At 35.4% G+C, this 21,607-nt stretch overlaps 1 protein-coding gene across 6 annotated transcripts in view; it reads left to right on the top strand.

Annotated features, from left to right (window-relative positions):
* Positions 1-21,607, top strand: part of ATP11A (ATPase phospholipid transporting 11A) — a 130,609-nt gene that overhangs the window by 73,199 nt on the left and 35,803 nt on the right. For all 6 annotated transcript variants that reach the window (XM_074910087.1, XM_074910115.1, XM_074910079.1 and 3 more), the window contains exons 3-13: positions 956-1,045; positions 2,181-2,261; positions 5,635-5,742; positions 8,415-8,543; positions 9,021-9,124; positions 11,904-11,954; positions 13,405-13,469; positions 15,035-15,116; positions 16,251-16,401; positions 17,578-17,775; positions 20,578-20,751. In XM_074910087.1, the coding sequence (XP_074766188.1) occupies positions 956-1,045; positions 2,181-2,261; positions 5,635-5,742; positions 8,415-8,543; positions 9,021-9,124; positions 11,904-11,954; positions 13,405-13,469; positions 15,035-15,116; positions 16,251-16,401; positions 17,578-17,775; positions 20,578-20,751 (1,233 nt within the window). The remainder of the gene's footprint in view (positions 1-955; positions 1,046-2,180; positions 2,262-5,634; positions 5,743-8,414; positions 8,544-9,020; positions 9,125-11,903; positions 11,955-13,404; positions 13,470-15,034; positions 15,117-16,250; positions 16,402-17,577; positions 17,776-20,577; positions 20,752-21,607) is intronic.

The raw sequence follows: 21,607 nt of genomic DNA, 5'->3' as shown, positions 1-21,607 counted from the left end.
TATTGGCAAGTGTCAGTGCAATCTGCCAAGAAGAGACAGGGCACACAAGGCAGAAAAATAAATTAGGAGAAGCTTCTTGGCCTATCTCCTTTGAAATGAAAGTTACATTGGGGTTGTCATTTTATTGTGTCAAATGATAATTTGGATAATAAAATTATACAGTTTAGTTTTCTCAGGCTGTTTTTCCTACCTTTAGCTGATATTTTGACATGTGTTCCAATAAGCAATCCTTGCAGTTGTTTTGGGAGCTACAGAGTGAGCTGTGTAAAAGCAGTATGGTTGAATCTGCTGCAGGGCAGGGGAAGGGGCTAGATGATGTAAGGTCCTTATCTCTATGACTCTTACATTTTTTTTTTCCCCTTTGAAGTTTTTTAATTTTCTGTTTGCACTTTTATATACTGTAAATCTTAGATAATTTGTATGATCAGTAGAGAGATACACAGCTGTTTACTCTTAGTCACTGCTCTAGTTTATTTTGAGGAGTATGTTTGTGTCTAAGCCAAGGAACAGAAGAGGGGCGGAAACCTTCTATTTGGTCAATTTGCTGTGACTGCATAGTTAATTCTCAGAGTGCCACCTACTTCCTCAAGTCATGCATACAAAATAGAAATGAATTAGAAGTGCTGTTTGAAGTGATTTAAGATGTTTTTAGAATTAATTGATGTTTCTAAGTAAATTGTTCTGTAACTAAATCTCTGAATGAGCATTGTTGCTAGTCGAAAATTATTTCATAACCTAGTACCAAGATTATCACAGTTCAGAAAATTGATATGATTCCAGGAATACATGATTACCAATTTAAGATTCAATTTCAGTAAATTATTAGAGTAACAAAAATACTTCTGCTTCTTCTTTAATCTTGACTTGTGAATTATCAATTTGTTTGATTTTTAGAATAAAGAATGCAAGTAATACTTACCTCACGAAAGCTGATATTCTATGCATTTGTTTTCAGTACACGTTTTGGAACTTTGTACCAAAAAATTTGTTTGAGCAGTTCAGAAGAATAGCTAACTTCTATTTTCTCATCATTTTCCTTGTTCAGGTAAGCTATTCCCATTTTTCAGTAGATTTCTGGAGTCTTCCCAAAAAACAAAGGAGTTGAAAAAGGTTTGAAAATGTCCTGGTTTTGATGACTGAGGAGGTAAATGTTTGAGCCTGGACAGCTATTTACAGTGATGATGTGATAAAAAGGAGTTTTATTTCATTTCCAGGTTACAATTGTGAATCTAAACTATACTATAGAGAAATTGACTGGAAATACCACTGATTTGGTGGCAAGATGTCTCTTGATAAAATTTTATCAAAAATAATTTTATTTTTATTTTATAATAAATATCCAGATAAGTAAAAGCATTGTTATAAATTATGTTGATGATAAACTTTTAGTTTTGCTAAATACTGTATTTTTTTAACAGAATGGTGCCTTGGCAGAAATTTTCCAACTGCACTGTCACCAAAGCCTGTAGAGAAACTAAAATATAGATGCTTATATGATGCTTGCTTAGGGTGATAACATAAATATTTGGTTTTGTAATTATTACCTCAGATAACTAGTTTGCTGCTTTATAGGTGTCTTTGATCTGAACTTTCACAGCCGTTTAAATATGTTAAACAATCTTAGTTAAGTGAAAAGCTGTATTTGCACACCAGATTGTGTGGGAAGAAAAGCTCTGCCAATTCCCAAGACAATTTATATTTTCTTATCATCTTATCCCTGTCAGGATCCTACCTCTTTGTTTATAATTGCAGAAGCCACAACTCAGTATTTCAGGATTTACTCCTTGCATGCATAAGAACAGCTGTATTGTGTAACGTATAAAAACAGTATCATGTTCATTTCTAATACTGCTCAGTAATCTTGCCTGCAAAACTGCAGCTTTCCAGTCTGGTGCTTGCTTAAACTCTTGCAATCAGATATTTTTAGTAGGTATTAACACTTGAATGTTAATGTGATCTAAATACAGTATTGTATCCTATTATAGCATATAGTTATTTTTCAAATTTTGTTGGTATAGCATATATTCCTAAAATTGTATTAAAGTACTGTTCTTCTTAATTAAAAAGTTCCTTGATGCTTTGTAAGATATCGATGAAATTATTACCTGAAACATTTTGCTTGAGCAATTGCTTACATTCACAAAAATATAACCAGAAGATATTTGGGTTTTTTGTTGCAGTTAATCATTGATACACCTACTAGTCCAGTTACAAGTGGACTTCCACTTTTATTTGTCATCACTGTGACAGCTATTAAGCAGGTGAGTAATTTATTGACCAAAGGTAGAACTAAACAGAAGAATTTTATTTGTTTTATTTCAGTTTTCCCTGCCTTTGTGTTAGACTGTCTTAGGACAATGCCTAAAGAACGATTGTGATGAATTTTAACTGAATTTTAACAGTGGTTGCTATCAATCTTCTAAATTACATAATTTTGATGTTCTTGTGTTAACTCAGCACACTTTGACTTTTGTTTTTTTGTTTCTAAACAGCTGTTCACATCCTATTGTGTTTTTCCATAATGACTGAAAATGAGTTTAGTAAGAATTGCAAAAACTTAAAAGATAAATCTGCCCTTACCTTTGAGCCTTCCTGAGCCTTTATATTATGAACAGATAATAGAAATAACTTTGGTTTAAGTCTTCAGTATATGTTGATTATAATCTAAAATTCATAACTATTTGCAGTGCTTTCTGAGAATTATTGTGTTCTCTTTTTAATGTAAAAAATCCATAAAATTGAAGTATTTTTTTAAAAAAAATGTTCTTGCCACATCATTGAGTATAAAAGATACTAATAAAGTTTTTCTGTCAAAATAGAATTACATAATACAAGTATGGAATTGTACAGGTTTACTATTTCACTTTCAAATTGGTATTACCAAAAGGAAGAGATTAAGGTAGTTTTGCACCTGATACCTCAATGCTGCAGTACTACAATTTACGCGAGCACTTAAATGTAGATAGGATTTTACTGAAATTATGGAATCTCAGATTAATATAGAATGTTTTCATTCATATAGGGATATTGCAGTCAGATCTGTGTGTTATCAGAGTTTCTGATATTACAAATTTGATCTGTATCAGGAATGAGCTCATGATTGCTGTTCTGTTAATTTAGCTAGAGCCAAATTTGTTGACTTTGTGAGTTTCAGGCCAGCTGCAGGAGGATAGAGGATACCTGATCTGGCATAAACCTTGGTAGTGCAAAGTTAATTCATCAAAAATGTCACTAAATTTGAACTATCAAGTGAGTTTATAGGCAGTAATTTGCATGCAGTGCCTACAACACTCTTCTGCATTTACTGTACCCTCTCACTGTAACCACAGAGTAGTTTCTAAAAATCTGGGCTCCTAAAGTAATAGTCACAGACACAGTCTTTACAGTGGTTTTGTTATGTGTTTAGTTTTTTGCCTTCAGTCCAATTTAGTGATATTTATTCCTGCAAGACAGCTATCAGCATAAGAACAGTGAATTTCCTTTCAGGGTTCGGTCTTCACTGTATTTTTGGGTCCAGGCACCAGCCATTTCTTTCCTTTGTTTCAGTGAACTGGGATGTGAAAGTTTGTGCAAGCAGCTTGACGTTCAGCATCTTTTGCTAGGCTACTTGAGCGAGTTAGCACCTTTCATGGGCATAAGAAAGATCTCTCGTGACATGAGAATTTTCTGTCTTTTGGGGAAAAAACATTCAATGAGGTAGTTGAACATAAATTTTCTAGATCAGAGTGCTCTGCATTTTAGCTCAAAACTTGAAGGAGGGGTGTGTGTCTGTATTTCTTATATACCTAAGATCATAATGATTAAAACAGTGACTAACAAACATAAGGGTGTGGTGGGTTAATCCTGGCCAGCAGCCAAACATGGACCCAGCCTCTCTCTCTCTTCCCTCCTCTGAGGAATGGGGAGAAAATAGAGGGAAGATGAAAAGTTGCATGTGTCATGTTAGTGACACTTTGATAGGGAAAGCAACAGCTATGCACACAAGCCAAGCAAAATAGGGAGTTCATTCACTGCTTCCCATCAGCAGGCAAATACCTGGCTACTTTGTGGAAAGCAGGGCCTCAGCACGTTTAACATTTGCTTAGGAGGACCCATCACCACAAACAACCCTCTTCTGGATGCTTTCCCTTGAGATTTTCTTGCTGAGCACAATATCATATGGTGTGGAATATCCCCTTGATCAATTTGGGTCTGCTGTCTAGGCCGTGTCCCCTCTCAACCTTTTGCTCACCCCCAGCCTACTGACCTTTTTTTTGGTCTGTGGGAAGGTTGGAGAGAAAGTCTTGATGCTGGGCAAGCACTGTTCAGCAGCAGCCAAAATAATGGGGTGTAACCAACACTGTTTTAGCCCCAAGTACAAAGGGCAGCAGCATATGGGATGCTGAGGAAAGTTAACTCCATACCAGCCAGACACAGCAGAGGGGGTAATTTTGATTGTCCCTTAATAGGATAACTGATTACTTTCACAGTCTCTATGCTAAGTTCAGACTTTTCCTTCCTTAGTTTTCAAAGAAACTACCAAAAGCAGTGTTTCCATTTCCTTACACTGCTAACTATACAGAATTGAGTGTATTCTTATAGTAGAATTCAGCTTTTGCAGGTGAGCAAAAGTTGTGACACATGTGATAGCTACTATTTTAGATATGGCTTTCCTGCTCCTAAGATTTTAAATGTTACGTGTTAGAGTCTTATTGTGGTGTCTATCAAAGCCTGAATTACGACATGCTGTGCCTGGTACTGCAGTTCTATCTCCCTGAGTCTTTCTTCTGGCAACTGGTGTAGACTTTGGGACCTGCTTGAGGAGCTGTACCAGCCCCTGGAAGTATTTATAAAGACTCCATGAGTTCCCAGATTATCTCTGAGAGCATCCAAGGTAGTGATCCTTTTGTTCTACATGGAGTTTCCAAATGTGCTCAAGAGAGTTAGATATAAAAATGCTACGGAATAGAAATTGTATTTTCCACCTCTTAACCACTGGTGGTGTGTCTGTCAGTCCCAATCTTTATCTCACAGCAGGGCCTTTTGAATGGAAAGTTGCAGATTCCCTGTCCTTTACTTTGTTTGTATAAAACACAAATTCATAGGATAATTGAGCAATCAAAATAGGTCACTCTGCAAAGTTTCTTGAAACAAAATTCTTCAGGACTATTTATATTGTGTATAGGATTTAAAAGTTTAACATACTTGTATGACATTCAAGAAATGTGGCCACCTTCAGTCATGTCATCACTAACATCTTTCAATATGGAGTTCCAATCTTCCCAAACTTTCTGCACTGTTATCTGCATCCGCTTCTGTAAGTACTTTGCACTTACTCAAGAGTCAGTAGCACATGAGTAAGATAATCACTTAAACACCAGAAATTGTTCTACACAAATGTTCCCATTCATCAAAATGTCTTCATTAACATTATATAATTTTGTTGACAACTGTGAATGCTCTTTTTCATATATGTCCAACAAGACTGTATAACCTGATATATGGATCACAATTTCATTTGTTCTAGCAAGAATATTTTCTTTTTTTCTCCTTGATGCAGGATAACTTTTGAAATTTTTGTTGCAAGCTAGAGCTGTTCTGTGTCTTTATAGCAAAATGTGCATTACCACATCATTCCCTTTCACTGTTTTCTAGGGTTATGAAGATTGGCTTCGACATAAAGCTGACAATGCAATGAACCAATGCCCTGTTCATTTCATTCAACATGGTAAACTGGTTAGAAAGCAAAGCCGAAAATTAAGAGTAAGTAACTGACTTAACAGATTTTAGGAGTCAGGCTTTACTTCATTCTTCTTGTAAAACAAATTATACAGAAATGTAGTGTAGATGATGATGTAGCATTTATTACATTTAAAGGAGATCAGACCTAAAATATACTGAATTTTAATGCCTCTGAATAAAGTACTTTTAAAAGATATGATTCTGCTTTATATTTGCTTTGTTAACTCCTCTCATAACTGTTCCTTTCACTTTCTGTTTTTGAACTTGGACTTTCATCTATTTGTCTTCTGTCTTTTCCCCAGTTTTGGTCCTCTGTGGGTATGCATGTTTAATAACTTACTAATACCTAATTATGATAGTCAGCACTACCGATTTGTTCTATGTATACAATACATACATATGCATACATATATATACACCACATTCAGAATATTTTATTACCCATCAAATCACAGCCTCTTCAGTGTCCTTCTGAGTGCTACTACATTCCCTTCCTGGTATTTTGAAGGTTATTTTCAGCAATCAATTTCTGCCTTTTGTGTGGGTTTTTTGTGAGCAGAGTAACTTTTTATCATTATTCTCTTAAGAACTCAGCAAACTTAATAAATATTTGTTTGGAATTTCCTTATTTCTAATACCTTTGTTAGGGATTTCTTTTTCTGCTCTGCCCTGTTTGACTTTCTGGTCAGATTCAGTGTCCTGAAGAATTCCGATTTTTCTTTCCATGGTATCTGTAGAGGTGATTAAACTTGCAGTAGTGTTGCTGTGTTTGAGGTAGCTGTTAATTACATTAATGCTGTTTTCAGTGGTGAAGAGAGCTAGTGAAATCAAAATAGTTACCTGATGTTCTTACAGTTTGTTCTAAGAATAGGTGGAATCTCTTGTCTCCTAATAGAGTATTCAAAATAATTCCCTAATGGTGTTTTATCTTGGTTTTTTTTTAAGTTCTCACTTTGAGGGATTTATTATTGTTTATCATGTCGCTGTCTTTTATAATTAATGTTTTTGTGGCAGAAAGACTAGTTCTCTTGAAGACATATCTTGGAAAAATAAGGCAACTTTAGCAATAGACTGGTCTGTCAGGCTCCACAGCTTGTTGGGATTAAGGCTCTGTATTGTTCAGGCTGGCTCAAGACAAGGCATTCACTGCCTCCAGTTCCAAACCTGCCCCTTCACTGTCTCACTATGTTTCTTCACTTCCCTGGGTCTGCAGAATAAGTGAGAAGTCATTTAATCAAGAAGAGATACATGAGGATATTAATCCCTTTCTAAAGTTAAACAGCCCCAAACTTTTTGTTATTGGTTAAAAGTGCAGTGTTTTTACCACTCCCACACACACCCCTCCCCACCTCCGAAATGAAGTAGCCAGTTGACATTAGGCAGTTTTAATAAGTCTCTCAGTTTTGTTCAGAGATTTAAAATCTGTAAACTGTACAGCTCTGCTGCTGCACTAGAAGTCATGATTTTCAAAGACACCATCGTTTACACAAAAGATGGAAAAATTCTTACTGAGGTTTCTGTTAATTTTCATACCTGACTGTTGCAGGGATGCCTAGCAACTTGAGTTCTCTCATGCCATATGTGTAATCTGCAATTTTTCATTGCTATTGGTTAAAAAAAAGTCTCTTTCATATCTACAAGAAGTCAAATCTCATCTGTTATCATCCTCCTAGTTCTTTAGTACACTTTAGTAAATCCTATTTAAACTGTCACAATTTTAATTTTAGATGTTACTGTTTGTTACCAGGCTATTTTGTTTAACTAGAATGAACTGACTCCTGCCAACTGCTTAGGATATTGGAATTTAGCTTTATAAGTATATCACAAGAACAAGGGGTAAGCTGAACCATATGGTAATAAATTATGACAGGAAAGTATACTGAATAGATGTTAAGCTACATGAAAAATTGCAAAAATTACATATTTTGATGTTTTTATTGAAAATTTGATATTCTTAAAACACATAGTGTAATTTTGCCATTTGTCTTTTTTTTATATTTCTTCATAAAAGATGAACTCCAGAAGTGTATCAAACGCTGTTTTTACTCAGATGAATGGTTTACAGTAGTATTTTGAATTTGTAATTGGTTGGCTGCTCTGTGACACTCTTGAACACACTGTAAGATATTACCTATGTTTACATGAATAAAAATTAATTTGCTCACCTTTAAACATGGATAAAAATAGCGTAGATTTTTAGTCACAGGTTCTGCTGAAAATGTATCCTGTTTTCACTGGCAGACTTGGAATTCTTCACTTTTTCAGCTATCTCTAATAGTAATATTTAGAGCTAGATGTTTATCCTCAAGAGCCAGTGAGAGTAGCTCACATCTCCAGCTGGTTTTGAAACAATGATTTGTTGTATTTAATCTTGAAACAAGGATAGTATCTTCTATCTCTCAAATAATGTTTCAAAACTGAATAAGACAGTACTTGCAAAATGGTTATCCTGAGAGGGAAGGTGTAGTACACAGTGGACTTCAGTCATTCCACAAGGTGTAATTCAGTTTTTCAGGTATATTTTAGTTCTTTACTCCTGTGGTAAAATCCTGCTGTAAATAAAAATTGATGAATTTTCAAGGTATTTGAATGAACCTAGGGTTTTGGGTTTGAAATCTGAAATTTGGGCTGCTACATAAATGATAAATACATTTTATTTTGTGTGTGTTTTGTTGTTTGTTTTTTTTTACTAGGTTGGAGATATTGTAATGGTAAAAGAAGATGAAACATTCCCATGTGACTTAATATTTCTATCAAGTAGTAGAGGAGATGGAACGTGTTTTGTTACAACAGCTAGTTTGGATGGCGAATCCAGTCATAAAGTAATAAAATATTCTACCTTTTCTTTTTAAGGCAAAGTCTGCATTTCATTTTTTACACAGATCACAATCTGACTTCATGCTTATATGTGTGAGCAGGTACACTAACGTGTGCAACTTATGTTTCTATCAGTTGATTTCATTTCTCTTAAAGTATCTTATGTTTTGGAAAGTTTTAAATTGTATTTATCTGTGACTTTTTTTTTGTCTGTGTCCAGTATAGGCATGCAGATTACAGAGATAATGCACAGACTTTTTTGTACTTAAATGCTTTCATGGTGACCTGATTTGTGAGTACACTGGGAGGTACTTGCATATGATGTAAGATGATGCCTAATTAGGAGCATTTAAAGGTGCATCGTATTTGAACTATGAGCTCTTACGTAAAGCTACTAAATGTATTTTGTGCTGGAGTATATGTGCACATAGTCTTTTATATCTGTCCTTCTTTGCTTTTATTTACATCTTTATTCACTCCAGACTTACTATGCTGTTCAAGATACAAAGGCATTTCACAATGAACAAGAAATTGATGCACTGCATGCTACCATTGAATGTGAACAACCTCAGCCTGACCTCTATAAGTAAGAAAATAATCTTCACCTGTTTCATTTAAGGTACCCTACCAATAGCTTATAAGAATATGATAATGAAAAGATACTGACTGTGTCTGCTTGGCTACAGTGGGCCCTCAGGTGAGCTTGAGGTCAGGTTAGTCTTCTATCCATGCTCCTTTCCAGCAAGTAGTTCGTTGGTCTGCTCTAAGGCAGTAGTCTCCAAAGGGCCGTGCACAAAATGATCCGTTGGGGTGCCTGTCAAATTTTGGAATTTCTATTTATCTTTTTAATCTAGAAAAACCTATTTAAAAAATAAGCTTTATTAGCATGTAATATTGACACAGGTACCCTTACTCAGTCTGTATGTCAGAGTTCCATGTCACATAGAGTTCACAAAGAGTCTCCGGGGGAAGAGAGGGTGTTCTACAATGCACAGAAGTTGCCAGTGGCACCCCTGCTCATTCCTTTGCTTTCAGCATACTGTAAGGAACTGCAGTTCATGTGTGCCTAGTGAAGTGGATTTACATTTTATATTATCTAGTTCTAACTAAAGTAACCCTCACAACTGGCTTAACAAGATTCCCGCAAAGAAACTGCGGATCAGAGATAATACTAAGTGCAAGCACAAATGAACAAGAAAATGGCAAACACTTCCACTCACAGTATGAGCTCTTCATAAGCCACGTTATGAGAAAAACAATGCCAATCTAATGAGATCTGACAAAAAGTGGGTTAAAAAAAAAAATAAATTGAAATTGCCAAGGCTATTTGAAATATGAATTTACATCTGCTATCATTAACAATGAACCGCACCCAACATGCCTTGAGATACTAGGTAATGTTAATATGAAGCCATCATGATTAGCAAGACATTTAAAAATTAAGCATTCAGAGCATGAAGAAAAACCTCCCAGTTTTTTAGCAATGTTTAAAGACTTGTAATACTCAATATTTTACAAAAGTACTGTACCAAATTTCACTGAAGTTAATGTTAAATCTTTAGAAGCCTCTTTTGAGGTTTCTTTTTTAATAGTGAAAGATAAAAACCCACATACCATTGGGGAAACTTGTTCTTCATGCCACAGTAAAAACGAATTAAATAATACACAGACAACAATTTGGCAGCAAACTAAAATGCAGTCTTCTGTCAGCAAATACTGTTGGAAGATGCAGAGAAAACACTGCTAATTTGAGGTGTGGAGGTATCTCTTTTCCTTGATATCAGTGACCAAGGAAGAAATCTGCAAGAGAACAGATTCTTTAGAAAGCCAATTCTATGAATGACTTGATCCTTTTTCAAATGCATGTCTCACAAAGACCTCTCATTTGCAGGTTGAAGCTCACACCATTATAGATGGTGGAATTTGCTGGGACAACTGTTGAAACATGAGTAATGAGGAGACTTTTTGGTAGACAGCTGCTATTTCTGATAAATTTTACTTGACACTATAGTTCTCCACAGACCACAGTGGCAAGCCTTTCTTTCCAAAGGCACATAGTTACTTTACATCATGATGCATCATAAACTGTGCAGTGTCTCTAGTTGTTACTCTACTGTGTTATATAGTCTCTTGGTTGACGGGTTGCTGCTATTCTGAACCTTCAAGTAACAGTCCCACCAGCTCCCAGTTTCCTCTGCCATTCAGAATGCTTAATGTCTGGCTTAATCCCTATCATTTGAGGTGATCCACTTGGACAGTGGTATTGCAAATACAGTGTACTGGGTCTGTCTGGAATGGAGAATATTCTCTTCATGGCAGCCTATGTGGTGTAGTGTTTTTGGTTTGTTACTAGAACAGTGTTAATAACACACTAGTGTGTTTAGCTGTTGCTGAAGAGTGCTTGGACAGTGACAAGGCATTCTCTGTTTCTCACTCTGCCCCCCCAGCAAGTAGACTGAGGGTGGGCAAGAGGCTGGGAGCCAACACAGCCAGGATGGCTGACCTCAGTTGACCAGAGGGATATATTGTGCCGTATAATGTCATGCTCGGCAGTAAAACTGGGGGTACTCTTTCCAAAGTAGCTGTTGCTTGGAGTCTGGCTGGGGATTGATCTGCTTATGGGAGGTGGTGAGTGGTTGCCTTTGCATCACTTGGTTTTTTAACTTCACTTACTAAGCTGTCATTATCTCACTTTTGCTCTTCTAATTCTCTCCCCTATCCTGCTGGGGAGGGAATAAGTGAGAGGCTAGTGAGTGCTTAGTTGCTATCCAGGGTCAACCCACCACATACAGTTAAAATGAACTTAGAGATATTCAGAGGGAAAATTGCTTGTTGTCTTTATGTTTTTGTTTTCAAGTCATTTGTAGTTTTTAGGTTTTGTAAAGGATAGTAATTACACTGGCTTACCTTGGGTAGTCTAGGGAATAAGATTTCTTGTTACTTCTTGCTAATGGGTCTACTTAAAAGATCTATTACTAATTTTATAATCTCATATATTTTTATATGCAAACTTTACATTTACTGTTCTGTGTATTGTATTTACATGTTCTAAATATATCCATATGTATCTCTATGTTCTTGTTTATCTTCTGGATAATCAGAGCACATTCTATTGGAAGCTGCTCACTGCAATGAATATTTTCTAGAAAATATTTTTCAAATAATCTATTCTCACATATTTTAAAATGAGAGTGATTTGCTTTGTTTTTAAATATGTATGTGTGGTGTGTATATATGTATATCTGTCTATATAGAGAATTATATGTCCATGTAATACATTAAAAAACCTGAAATATTGGGACATACATGCATAAGAATACATGAATTAGCAGTGCTGTTAAACTATTTGTATATTTCCCTTGCAGGTTTGTTGGTCGAATAAATGTTTACCATGATAGGAATGAGCCTACTGCAAGGTAGGGAAAACCCAGGGTTTCTACACATTTAAACATTTTTAGGGTTGAATAAGTATCAATAATGAGAACTACCTTTGGTTCACCAATATTGTACTGCCTTGTCTTACTGACAGAATGTGTTTTTCTTAGAAGTTTCTGGAATGTTATTTCACATGTCATAAATACTCCCATCTTTTCACCAGATAGTTTTCTCCTTATATTTTTATGTCTTTATTCAACTTCAGTTTTTATTTGGCATGTATTTAGTTTGTAAATGATGTAGATGGGATTTTGACAGTACTTGTACAGTACTGCCCCATTAGCATGGGATCTTGGTAGTGCAGCAAGCAATATGAATAGTGTCACTTGTGTATTTCTCTGATTTTTCTTCTTAGAAATTGAAGAGTTTGAAGAGTTTGAACATGTCAAATATCATGTTTAGTTTTAGTAAGCGTGTTTGCGCATTTGTCCAAAATGTCCATAATGTTGTGTGTGTTCAGGAAGGAAACATCCAGGGAAACACATTTTTTATGTGGTGTAGGAGACTGTGTTCTTTTACCCTGGGTCTGGCACCTAGAAGGTTCTGCCATCAGTGCAAATAGGTTTCATCCTGAAGGGAGTGTTGTGCTTTCTACTCAAGGAGCAATCTGTAGCCCAGGACATTTCTTGTCCAGCAAATAGAGAAGAAAAATGAAGAGTACAGAAGAGGCACAAGCCTTCTTTTTTTCTGAGTAGGATTGTTCTGTTTACCAGCAAGGAAGAGACTTGCTGTACCTGATTTTGTTCAGGTCCTTGCCACAAAGAGGGAAAGCTGCTCTCTCAGGTGAGATTCTAGGCCCCAGTATGTGGGGAGCTGCTCTATTCTGGTTTAGTGCCTTCCTAACCTCAGTGTGTCTGTAGATACGTGATTTTCTATCACCATCTTCTATGAAAACTGTCTTTTTGCATCTTTCACTTGAAACATTATTTTAAACTGCACAAGGATCATTGCATTAGACCCCGTACTCCTCAATAAATTATTTAATCTATATTCATCTTTATGCTTTGAAAGGTATACAGTAATTATTGTATGCCATTTATGCTTAAAATAAAATGCAAGGGTGTATTGGGTGTATTGTCTTTTAATAAGTAATTCTAACTTGCAAGACACTATACATAAGCCTAAAAAAGACTTGAATCAGTTTTTTTAAATAAGCACCTTAAAGACTCATCATTCTAGGTGTATTTAAGGACCTACATATGTGGGGTTTAGATGCATTGGTTTAAGACTTGAATTGTGAAGTTGTGAGATTAATTTTAGGTGCATAGATATATATTTTATTTTCACTTAAAAGCTTTAAATATGCCTTCTAATTTTGTTAGGTGGAATAAAAATATTTGAGTAAAACTGATTTCCTGTTTTACATGGCTTTCACTAAGGTTTGCTATTTCTCTCTAGGTGTTAATATTTTGTAATACTTATCTTTTGCAGGCCATTAGGATCTGAAAATCTGCTTCTTAGAGGAGCCACTTTAAAGAATACAGAAAAAATCTTCGGTAAATATTGCTATTGATTATTTAAATGGACCCTGAAGTAATAAGCAAACATCAAACAAGGTTACAACCCCACAGTTACTCAGTTACTACTGGGCATGTGCTTTCTATTGAATAACTTGATTTACAACTTTTTTGTAAGGTTTACTGTTGCTGCAATTGCAGTAAAGAAACTATTAATGATATACAATGACTATAGAGATTTTTGGGAGGGGGGATTTTACAGTTTAGTCTTCAAGGATTAAAGAAGGTGACTCAGTGAGATGACTCAACTTCTTCATGTAAATATATGGCCTTTGAACGAGCACTGTGAATTAATGTTTTTGTCCCAAAGCAGTTAATGAGCCTGTTGAAAAATTTTAAATGTTTTGCTTGTTTGTCAAAACAGACAGATACCCCAACCAGATACAAATATGTCCGATCAATAAAGACCACCCCAGAAACCATTTAAACAGTTCCTGATCAAAATTGGGCTTTCTGTTAGTCAGTGTACTTTATATTCATTCCATTGAATATTTTAACAGGAATAGGAAGCACAAACTGAGATAGGGTTTTTTTGTAAATCCTTCAAGAATTACTGGGACTAGTATTTCAGTTGTAACAAAACATGCTTTGGTGACAAAAGGCACAAGGATCAAAGTCATCTTCTATCATATACAATTTCTGTACTCCCAAGAAGGAAGATCATAGATAGCCATGAACTACTTAGCCTAAAATACCAAAACCTTGCAACTTTTTCTCCAGAAAGAGTGTAAAAAGAATGTATTAATTTAAACTTGCTGTCTTTGCTTTTAATTGTAATCTAAAGTAGATGAACTAATATTATAGTATTTCTGTAAACTTCAAAAGATGGTTTTAGTATTTCTGTTAACTTGTATATCAGGCAGAGATACTCCTAATATGAGTGGTAGTTTCTGGTCTAACACATGCAGTGTTTGGTATTGCCTCGATCCATATCCTAAATTATCTTATTTTACAATGTACAGGTGTGCTCGTTTTAAAAGTACTTTAAATCCACTTTCTTGTGTGCAGCTGTTCTTAGTAGTTGTATTTAGTCTTCTGAAGTTTAGTCTCTCAGTCTGTGTTATCAAGAGGAAATTGGTAATGTCAGAAGTTCACTCTCTTAATGAATTATTAAATTTTCCTGAAGCAAGCAAAATCAATGGCTGCCTTTTTTCTTCTTGGATGTATTCTGTAGTTTAGCCCTATCTGGATTTTCTTTTACAACGTATGATTTAGATGCTAAAATTGAAGCCAAAAAAGAACTTAAAAAACACAAGGGGATTTATTCAAAACCCAGCTTTCGTTTTGCTTTTGATACATAGCAACATGCTAGCAATTGGGAACTTTGACTGTGGAATGGGATGTAAATGCTGGTTAATATTTTCCTCTCAGAACCAAGATATTAAAGCCATTTCTAGTTTTTGAGTATCATCCAAATCTTTGTTCCTTTTTTTCAGACTACAGAGAATTAAATAGATGACAGAGTATAATAATCTAGTGTATTGTGAGTTTATGAAGTTATTGTTTTACCAAAAAATCACACAATACAAAATGTCTAATTCCAGGTGTTGCTATCTACACTGGCATGGAAACTAAGATGGCATTAAATTATCAGGCGAAATCACAGAAGCGATCTGCAGTAGAAAAGTAAAATTTCTAATATTTATTTTGGGGGTGGAGAACTGCATGCTTGAATGGTGAATAAAAAGGGATTTATTTTTTTCTGAATGTGTGTGTTTGATTGTTTAAAATTACAAAAAGAGGTAGAGGGACTTAAAATGTGGAGGTTTCTGTTTATAATTTTTTACTTATAAAATCAGTCATATAATGCCGTATAAATGAGGTCCTCAGTACTGAATTGTTATTAAAAAAAGCCACCTTAATGTAATGCCCATCTTTTTAAATTTTGATGTCCTTTTCATTCCAATTAAGTCTTGAATTCAGTAAAAATAGTTTTTTTGATGCACTTCATGTTGGATCAACTGCAGTAACACAAAGCCTGTCTGTGGCAGATTTTCCATAGTTTGGCTAAAATTACAAGTTCCATACAGGCATATATGATGGGAAAGGAAGACACTGCTATTCTCAAGGAATGAGCTGACATTGGTTCGTTGCTTTTTTTAAAACAGAATTATTTTCTAGTCCTACTCTGCTATTTGAAATATTCAGCTCTGAGTAAGGTGTCCAATCCTTTTGATTAAAAAAGTCATTGATTAAGGCAAGATGTACTGACCAGATGACAGTAACCGGACAGTGACGTTGTGTCTCTTTCTGTTGTTATTGATGTATAACCCATAGCTTTTAGTTCATACCAATCATTAATGAAAATATAATTTTTAATGTGAAGTGTTCTTTCTTTTTTTTTTTCTAGATTAATCTAGAAATAGTTAAATCTTTACAGCTACATGGCAAAATATTCTCAATAGATTTATATTTCTATAAAAGTACTTATGTGTTTTTATATTGATTCAGAGAAATGCCATAAAAAGTTCTGCAGATACAAGCCGGGTTATTTTGTTACAATTCCATCTATGTGATTAGGTTAGGTAATGTGTTTGGAAGCAGTTTCAATAGTAATAGTAGTAGCGGTTAACATTTTAAATAGAAAATGGTTTTCAGTAATATTTTTTTCCTTGGGAAAACACTGTAGAAAAGTTAGCTAACATCATAGTGTTGTTAGACTTGCAGCAAATGTTAGGCTAATGCACAAACACAACGTATTTTAATAAACTCCGTTGTTTATATGCTAATGGAAATCTTTGCTTTTTTTTTTTTTTTTAGATCAATGAATGTATTCCTTATTGTATACCTCTGTATTCTCATCAGTAAAGCACTAATAAATACTGTTCTGAAGTATGTTTGGCAGAGTGAACCATTTCGTGATGAGCCATGGTATAATCAGAAAACAGAGCCAGAAAGGAAAAGAAATTTGGTATGGAAATAAATTAAAATACCAAAAATATTTCACTAAACGCTTAATTTGTAAGAATCCTACTGAAAATTATATACAGCCTACTCACCAGTCATAAATTGTTGCTCTTTTTTTGCTAACAGTGGTGACTATATTTGTAGAAAGCTTGTATATTAAATTTTACTTAAGTTGTGTGTGTGAATTTAACTGATGAGAAAACGTCTGGTTTAGTATAAAAAGCCTCATGAAAGAATTTTGGAGTTTCCTGTCATGTGAATTAGTAAAGAACTGACCTTCTGTAGATAAATACAAGACCGAAAGGAATCCTATGACTACTGGCAATCATAACAGATGTGTTTAAAAGAATCTGCTGTAGAAATCTATAAAAATACTCCTCAAAAGCTTAATTTTATTTAGCTTTGTAACTGTGTCATGAGCACTGGAGACCAGTAACAGTATCTGATGTCCTTATGGGAGCAAGGACATAGCCCAGAATGGATACCCAGATGATCCAAAGTAACCCAGCAGTACAGAAAGCATAATATTATTTCACTAAATCCTCCAGTCAGATTAGGGGAAAATTTCCTTCTTTACCCTAAATGCATGATGGCCACATGCTAGCCAGGCATTTTGTAGTGTTCTCATTACCACCATTAACACTGTTTCAACCTGCTCAGTAGGTTGACTATACTTCCAACAAGCCTCCACCACTGAAAATATCTAGCCAAGTTATATGCACACATTCTACTTGTATTGAGAGAAGGAAGGGAAACCCTTTATTTATTGTGAAATGATGTCTGAAAGTTATGTAATTTGGTAATCCTTGAATGAGTTACCATAGTTTTATGGTATTTCCCTGGTAATTTGTGGAAGTACATTTTGTTGTTTTCCTTATCCTCATACAGGTGTTCACCACTCTCATTAGTTGCTCTAGAACTTTACAAATGAAGTGTAACTGTACTCTACATATCTGTAAAGAAAAATACAAATTCAAAACAAGAAAGCTTTTTTCTTCATGCCAGATTAGTTGTGATATTATAAATCATGAAGGTATACATCCTGTGCTGAACTGTGAGCTGTGATAGGTGGTGCTTACTGTTTGAGCTATTAGAAAAAAAAATTGCAAATGTATGTAGTAATCTTTCGGGTTTTGATGGTATGTGAAAAATAAATATTTTCATCTTGTTTCTTTGGCAGTTTCTTCGAGCTTTTACAGACTTCCTTGCATTCATGGTTCTTTTTAACTACATTATTCCTGTATCCATGTATGTCACTGTGGAAATGCAGAAATTTCTTGGTTCTTATTTCCTTACATGGGATGAGGAAATGTTTGATGAGGACACAGGTGAAGGACCACTGGTGAATACTTCTGACCTCAATGAAGAGTTGGGACAGGTAGATTTCATCAAATGATAAATTTTTTTCAACTGTTTCTACAGTATTTTTTTTATTTTAAAATTGTAGCTTCATTTTTTTTTTCAGCTTTAGTGTGCATTTTCTTTAGTGCTGATTAATTTTAAAAATAAAATTTGAGATCTGATTTTCAGAATCAAAAATTTTGATTTCTCAGTCAGTCACTGGAGGTCAGTTGGTATTCTGTATTAGTAAAGGATAAACACTTGAAGGTAATGATTTCTCTCCATTGACTATAGAAGGAGATTGTATAAGCATCTAAATTCCTTAGAGTAAAAGTCAGATGGAAAAAAACCTGGCTAGACTGACACCAAATCTCCAGATACAAGCTTCATCCAGTAAAATGATTGACTGTCACTCTAATTTTCCAAAAGAAATTCTATGTTTAGTATTCTGTATGAAGAAAATCATCACCTTGATACAGATAAGCATGAATATTTTTGAGAAAATATTTAGGGTCTCTATTAGTTAAAGATGTTTCATAGGTTTTCAGATAAATAAGATGGTGTATTTCCTTATTTTTGAACAGCCAAACTAGTAATTGAGCTTTTAGGGACACATATCTATATGGATAAAAGGTTGTACCAAGTATTTTATTGTTATGGAAGACAGTTGGCACTGACTCCCATAGGATCCTCATAGAGAAACTGATGAATTATGGGCTGGATGACCACACAGTGAGGTGGATTGAAAACTGGCTGAATGGCCATGCCCAGAGGGTGGAGGTCAGCAGCACAAAGTCTAGTGGGATGCCAGTATCTAGTGGTGTACACCAGAGGTCAACACTGTGTCCAGTGCTGATCATTAGTGATGTGAACGATGGGCCACAGTGTACCCTGGGGGGCCACCCAGCTGGAAAGCAACTTGGCAGAAAAGGACTTGGGGTCCTGCTGGATACCACATTGAACATGAGCCAGCGATGTACCCTCACAGCACAGGCGGCAAATGGTATCCTGGGCTGCATTAGAGTATTGCCAGCAGGTGGAGGGAGGTGATCCTTCTTTTCCACTCTGCACTGATGAGGCCACACCTGGAGTGCTGTGTCCAGTTCTGGGCTCCCCAGTACAAGAGACATCGGCATACTGGAGGGAGTCCAGTGGAGGGCCACAAAGATGTTGAATGGACTGGAGCGTCTTTCATGTGAGGACAGACTGCAAGAGCTGGGACTGGCCAGCCTGGGGAAGAGAAGGTTCAGGGAGGATTTTGTCAGTATATATAACTACCTGAAGGGAGGGTGCAAAGACGATGGAGACGGGCTCTTTTCAGTGATACCCAGTGACAGGACAAGAGGCAGTGGGCACAGTCTGAAACACAAGGGTCCATCTGAACATCAGGAAACACTGCTTTACTGTCATGGTGACAGAGTTGCCCACGCAGACTGTGGAGTCTCCATCCTTAGAGATAACCAAAGTCTGTCTGGATGTGGTTGTGGTTCTGGGAACCAGCTCTTGGTGGCCCTGCTTGAGCAGGGTGGGTGGACCAGGTGACCTCCAGAGGTGCTCTCCAACCTCAACCGTTCTGTGTTTCTGTTATAAAAAATAAGTTAATACTACTAAATTTAAGTGTTGTCCCTAGAGTAAGACCCTCATCAATACTTAGCATTATTAGTACTAATCCAGTAAACTAAATTTGCTTCTATGTTTTTGAAAGATATTATGCGTCATATTTCTAATGCACGCTTTGATTGCATATCCTTATTTGTGGTTGTGGTACATATTGTCATAGTGGTAACATGCTTTTGTTGCTTTTTCATGTAACACGTGTTGATCCCAAAGCAGCACGTTGAATGAATGAAAGACCTCTGCTTGATAGCATTTTATATCTTGTATAAGTGTATTGTGAAACTGAATATAGGAGTTGAAACGAAAAAAATCCATATAAATTCTGTCAACTTTGAAAAAATTTGGAAACCTGATTTTTCAGATTAATGAATATTAGAGAAGTCCATCTAAGAGGAGAGTTTGTGTATTTACTAACTTCTCTTATGACTGAGAGCAAAAGTTTGGTTTTTATTTTGTTTGATGCACTTGATAAATGTTGAAGTTAAATAATCTGATGAACACTAAATAATTGTCTTATTTTCAGTGTTCAATTCCTAATCTTATGTAATGCTCTCAGTTTTAACAAATATATACATGCAGTCTATATACAATACCTATATCTAATATCCAGAATTGAGCTTGTGCCAATCTACCTGTTCAGGTTTTGGTTTTATTTTTGATGTTGTAAAAGATAAAATTAATGAAAAATTCAACATTGAGACAAAACTAAAAGTTTCTAGGGCAATAACAATGCCCGTGTGTATAACTGTATGTGACCACTAGTCCAGAATCCTCATTTAAACTAACATAATTTTAGTGGGAAATTCTGATACTACCCTAAGGACTGTTCTGACAGTAACTGATCCAAATCCAGGCACATACATTAAATAATGATCCCCGGGAAATGGAATTTGTGTGCATTTTGTTTCCATAAATATCAGTCTTGCAGCAAGGAAGACATTAAAACCAAAAATGGAGCTTGAGGGAAGAGTGAAAGTAGGTTAAACACATTATTTATGTGTTATGAGGCAAAAGATAGCTTTGCTAATACACTTGTATGGTAGTCTTCCACATTTCTGTGGAAGATGGCTCCCAAAAGAAATTGTTGTCTTCCTTTTCTGAAAGAGCCTGAATAATGATCTATAAAAGAAGGTGTAACCTAGTACTAATCTCAGTTTTGTTAAGAGATGTTGGAAAATCTTTGTTCATATTCCTGCTGTTTTTAATTTGTGCTCATTTGCAGATTGAGTATGTCTTCACAGATAAAACAGGAACGTTAACTGAGAACAACATGGAGTTTGTAGAATGTTGCATTGAAGGGCACGTTTATGTACCACATGTTATCTGCAATGGTCAAATTCTCCATGATTGTACAGGCATTGATATGATTGATTCTTCTCCAGGAGGAAGTGGAAAGGTATGATGACTCTTTCTAGGTTCTTGTTTTTTACAATGAAACATGAAAATTGAACTGTGCTGATGAAGGGTATATTAGAAATAATAACATCCTTGAATTTCACTAACTGAAGTAGATAACTGCCAGAAATGCATCACAACATAGACATTTTTCTTTCTGAGTTTAGAGTAAGATTTAAAAGCTTCATAGGAAGTTTCCCAACTTACTGCAACTGTAAAACTGAACTAAATAAAACCCCAAAATATAGAACTTTCTTTGATTAATAACTAAAGAAACATAATAGCTGGCTTCCATTTAACATTAGCTACAGTTGGGAAAGCAAGGCAGGAACTCAAGGGGGAAAATTGGTGCTCTATGCAAACACTTAGACATCATCAAGTGAAGATGTGGCCGGAGAATGGTTTATGATCAGATTAAATCACTTTTAAATATGACTTAATACAGCTACATCTGAAATGTGCTACATACAGCATTTTTGCGCTATAGCTTTTTTGCTATGCAAAGCAAAGTTAGTTGAAAGTTGAGGAGACTTCACATGCCAACTGATGAATAGGGTGTATATGGGCAGGATAATTGTAGCCAAAGGAACAGTATATTTTAAAATATATCAATACAGTCTCAAAACATACTTTGGCCATACTCTTCATTATGGCAAAATTTGGCCTCTTAAAATATGTTGGTGTAATTCAGCAACCTTATGAATGTCACCCGTGGCCCTCAGAATATGTCCCTAAGGTACACTGTATCTTTATCTTTGAATTATAATGACCCAGACAGTTTGTACTGAACAACACATAAGAATAAGATTTGGGCACAAAGATACAGGTAGAACGCAGCCAGGTATCTATGAAATAGA

The sequence above is a fragment of the Athene noctua genome, chromosome 1, assembly GCF_965140245.1.
Source record: "Athene noctua chromosome 1, bAthNoc1.hap1.1, whole genome shotgun sequence".
Lineage (NCBI taxonomy): Eukaryota > Metazoa > Chordata > Aves > Strigiformes > Strigidae > Athene > Athene noctua.
Note: the sequence above shows the minus strand (reverse complement) of the source record. Positions and strands in the feature narration are given on the sequence as shown.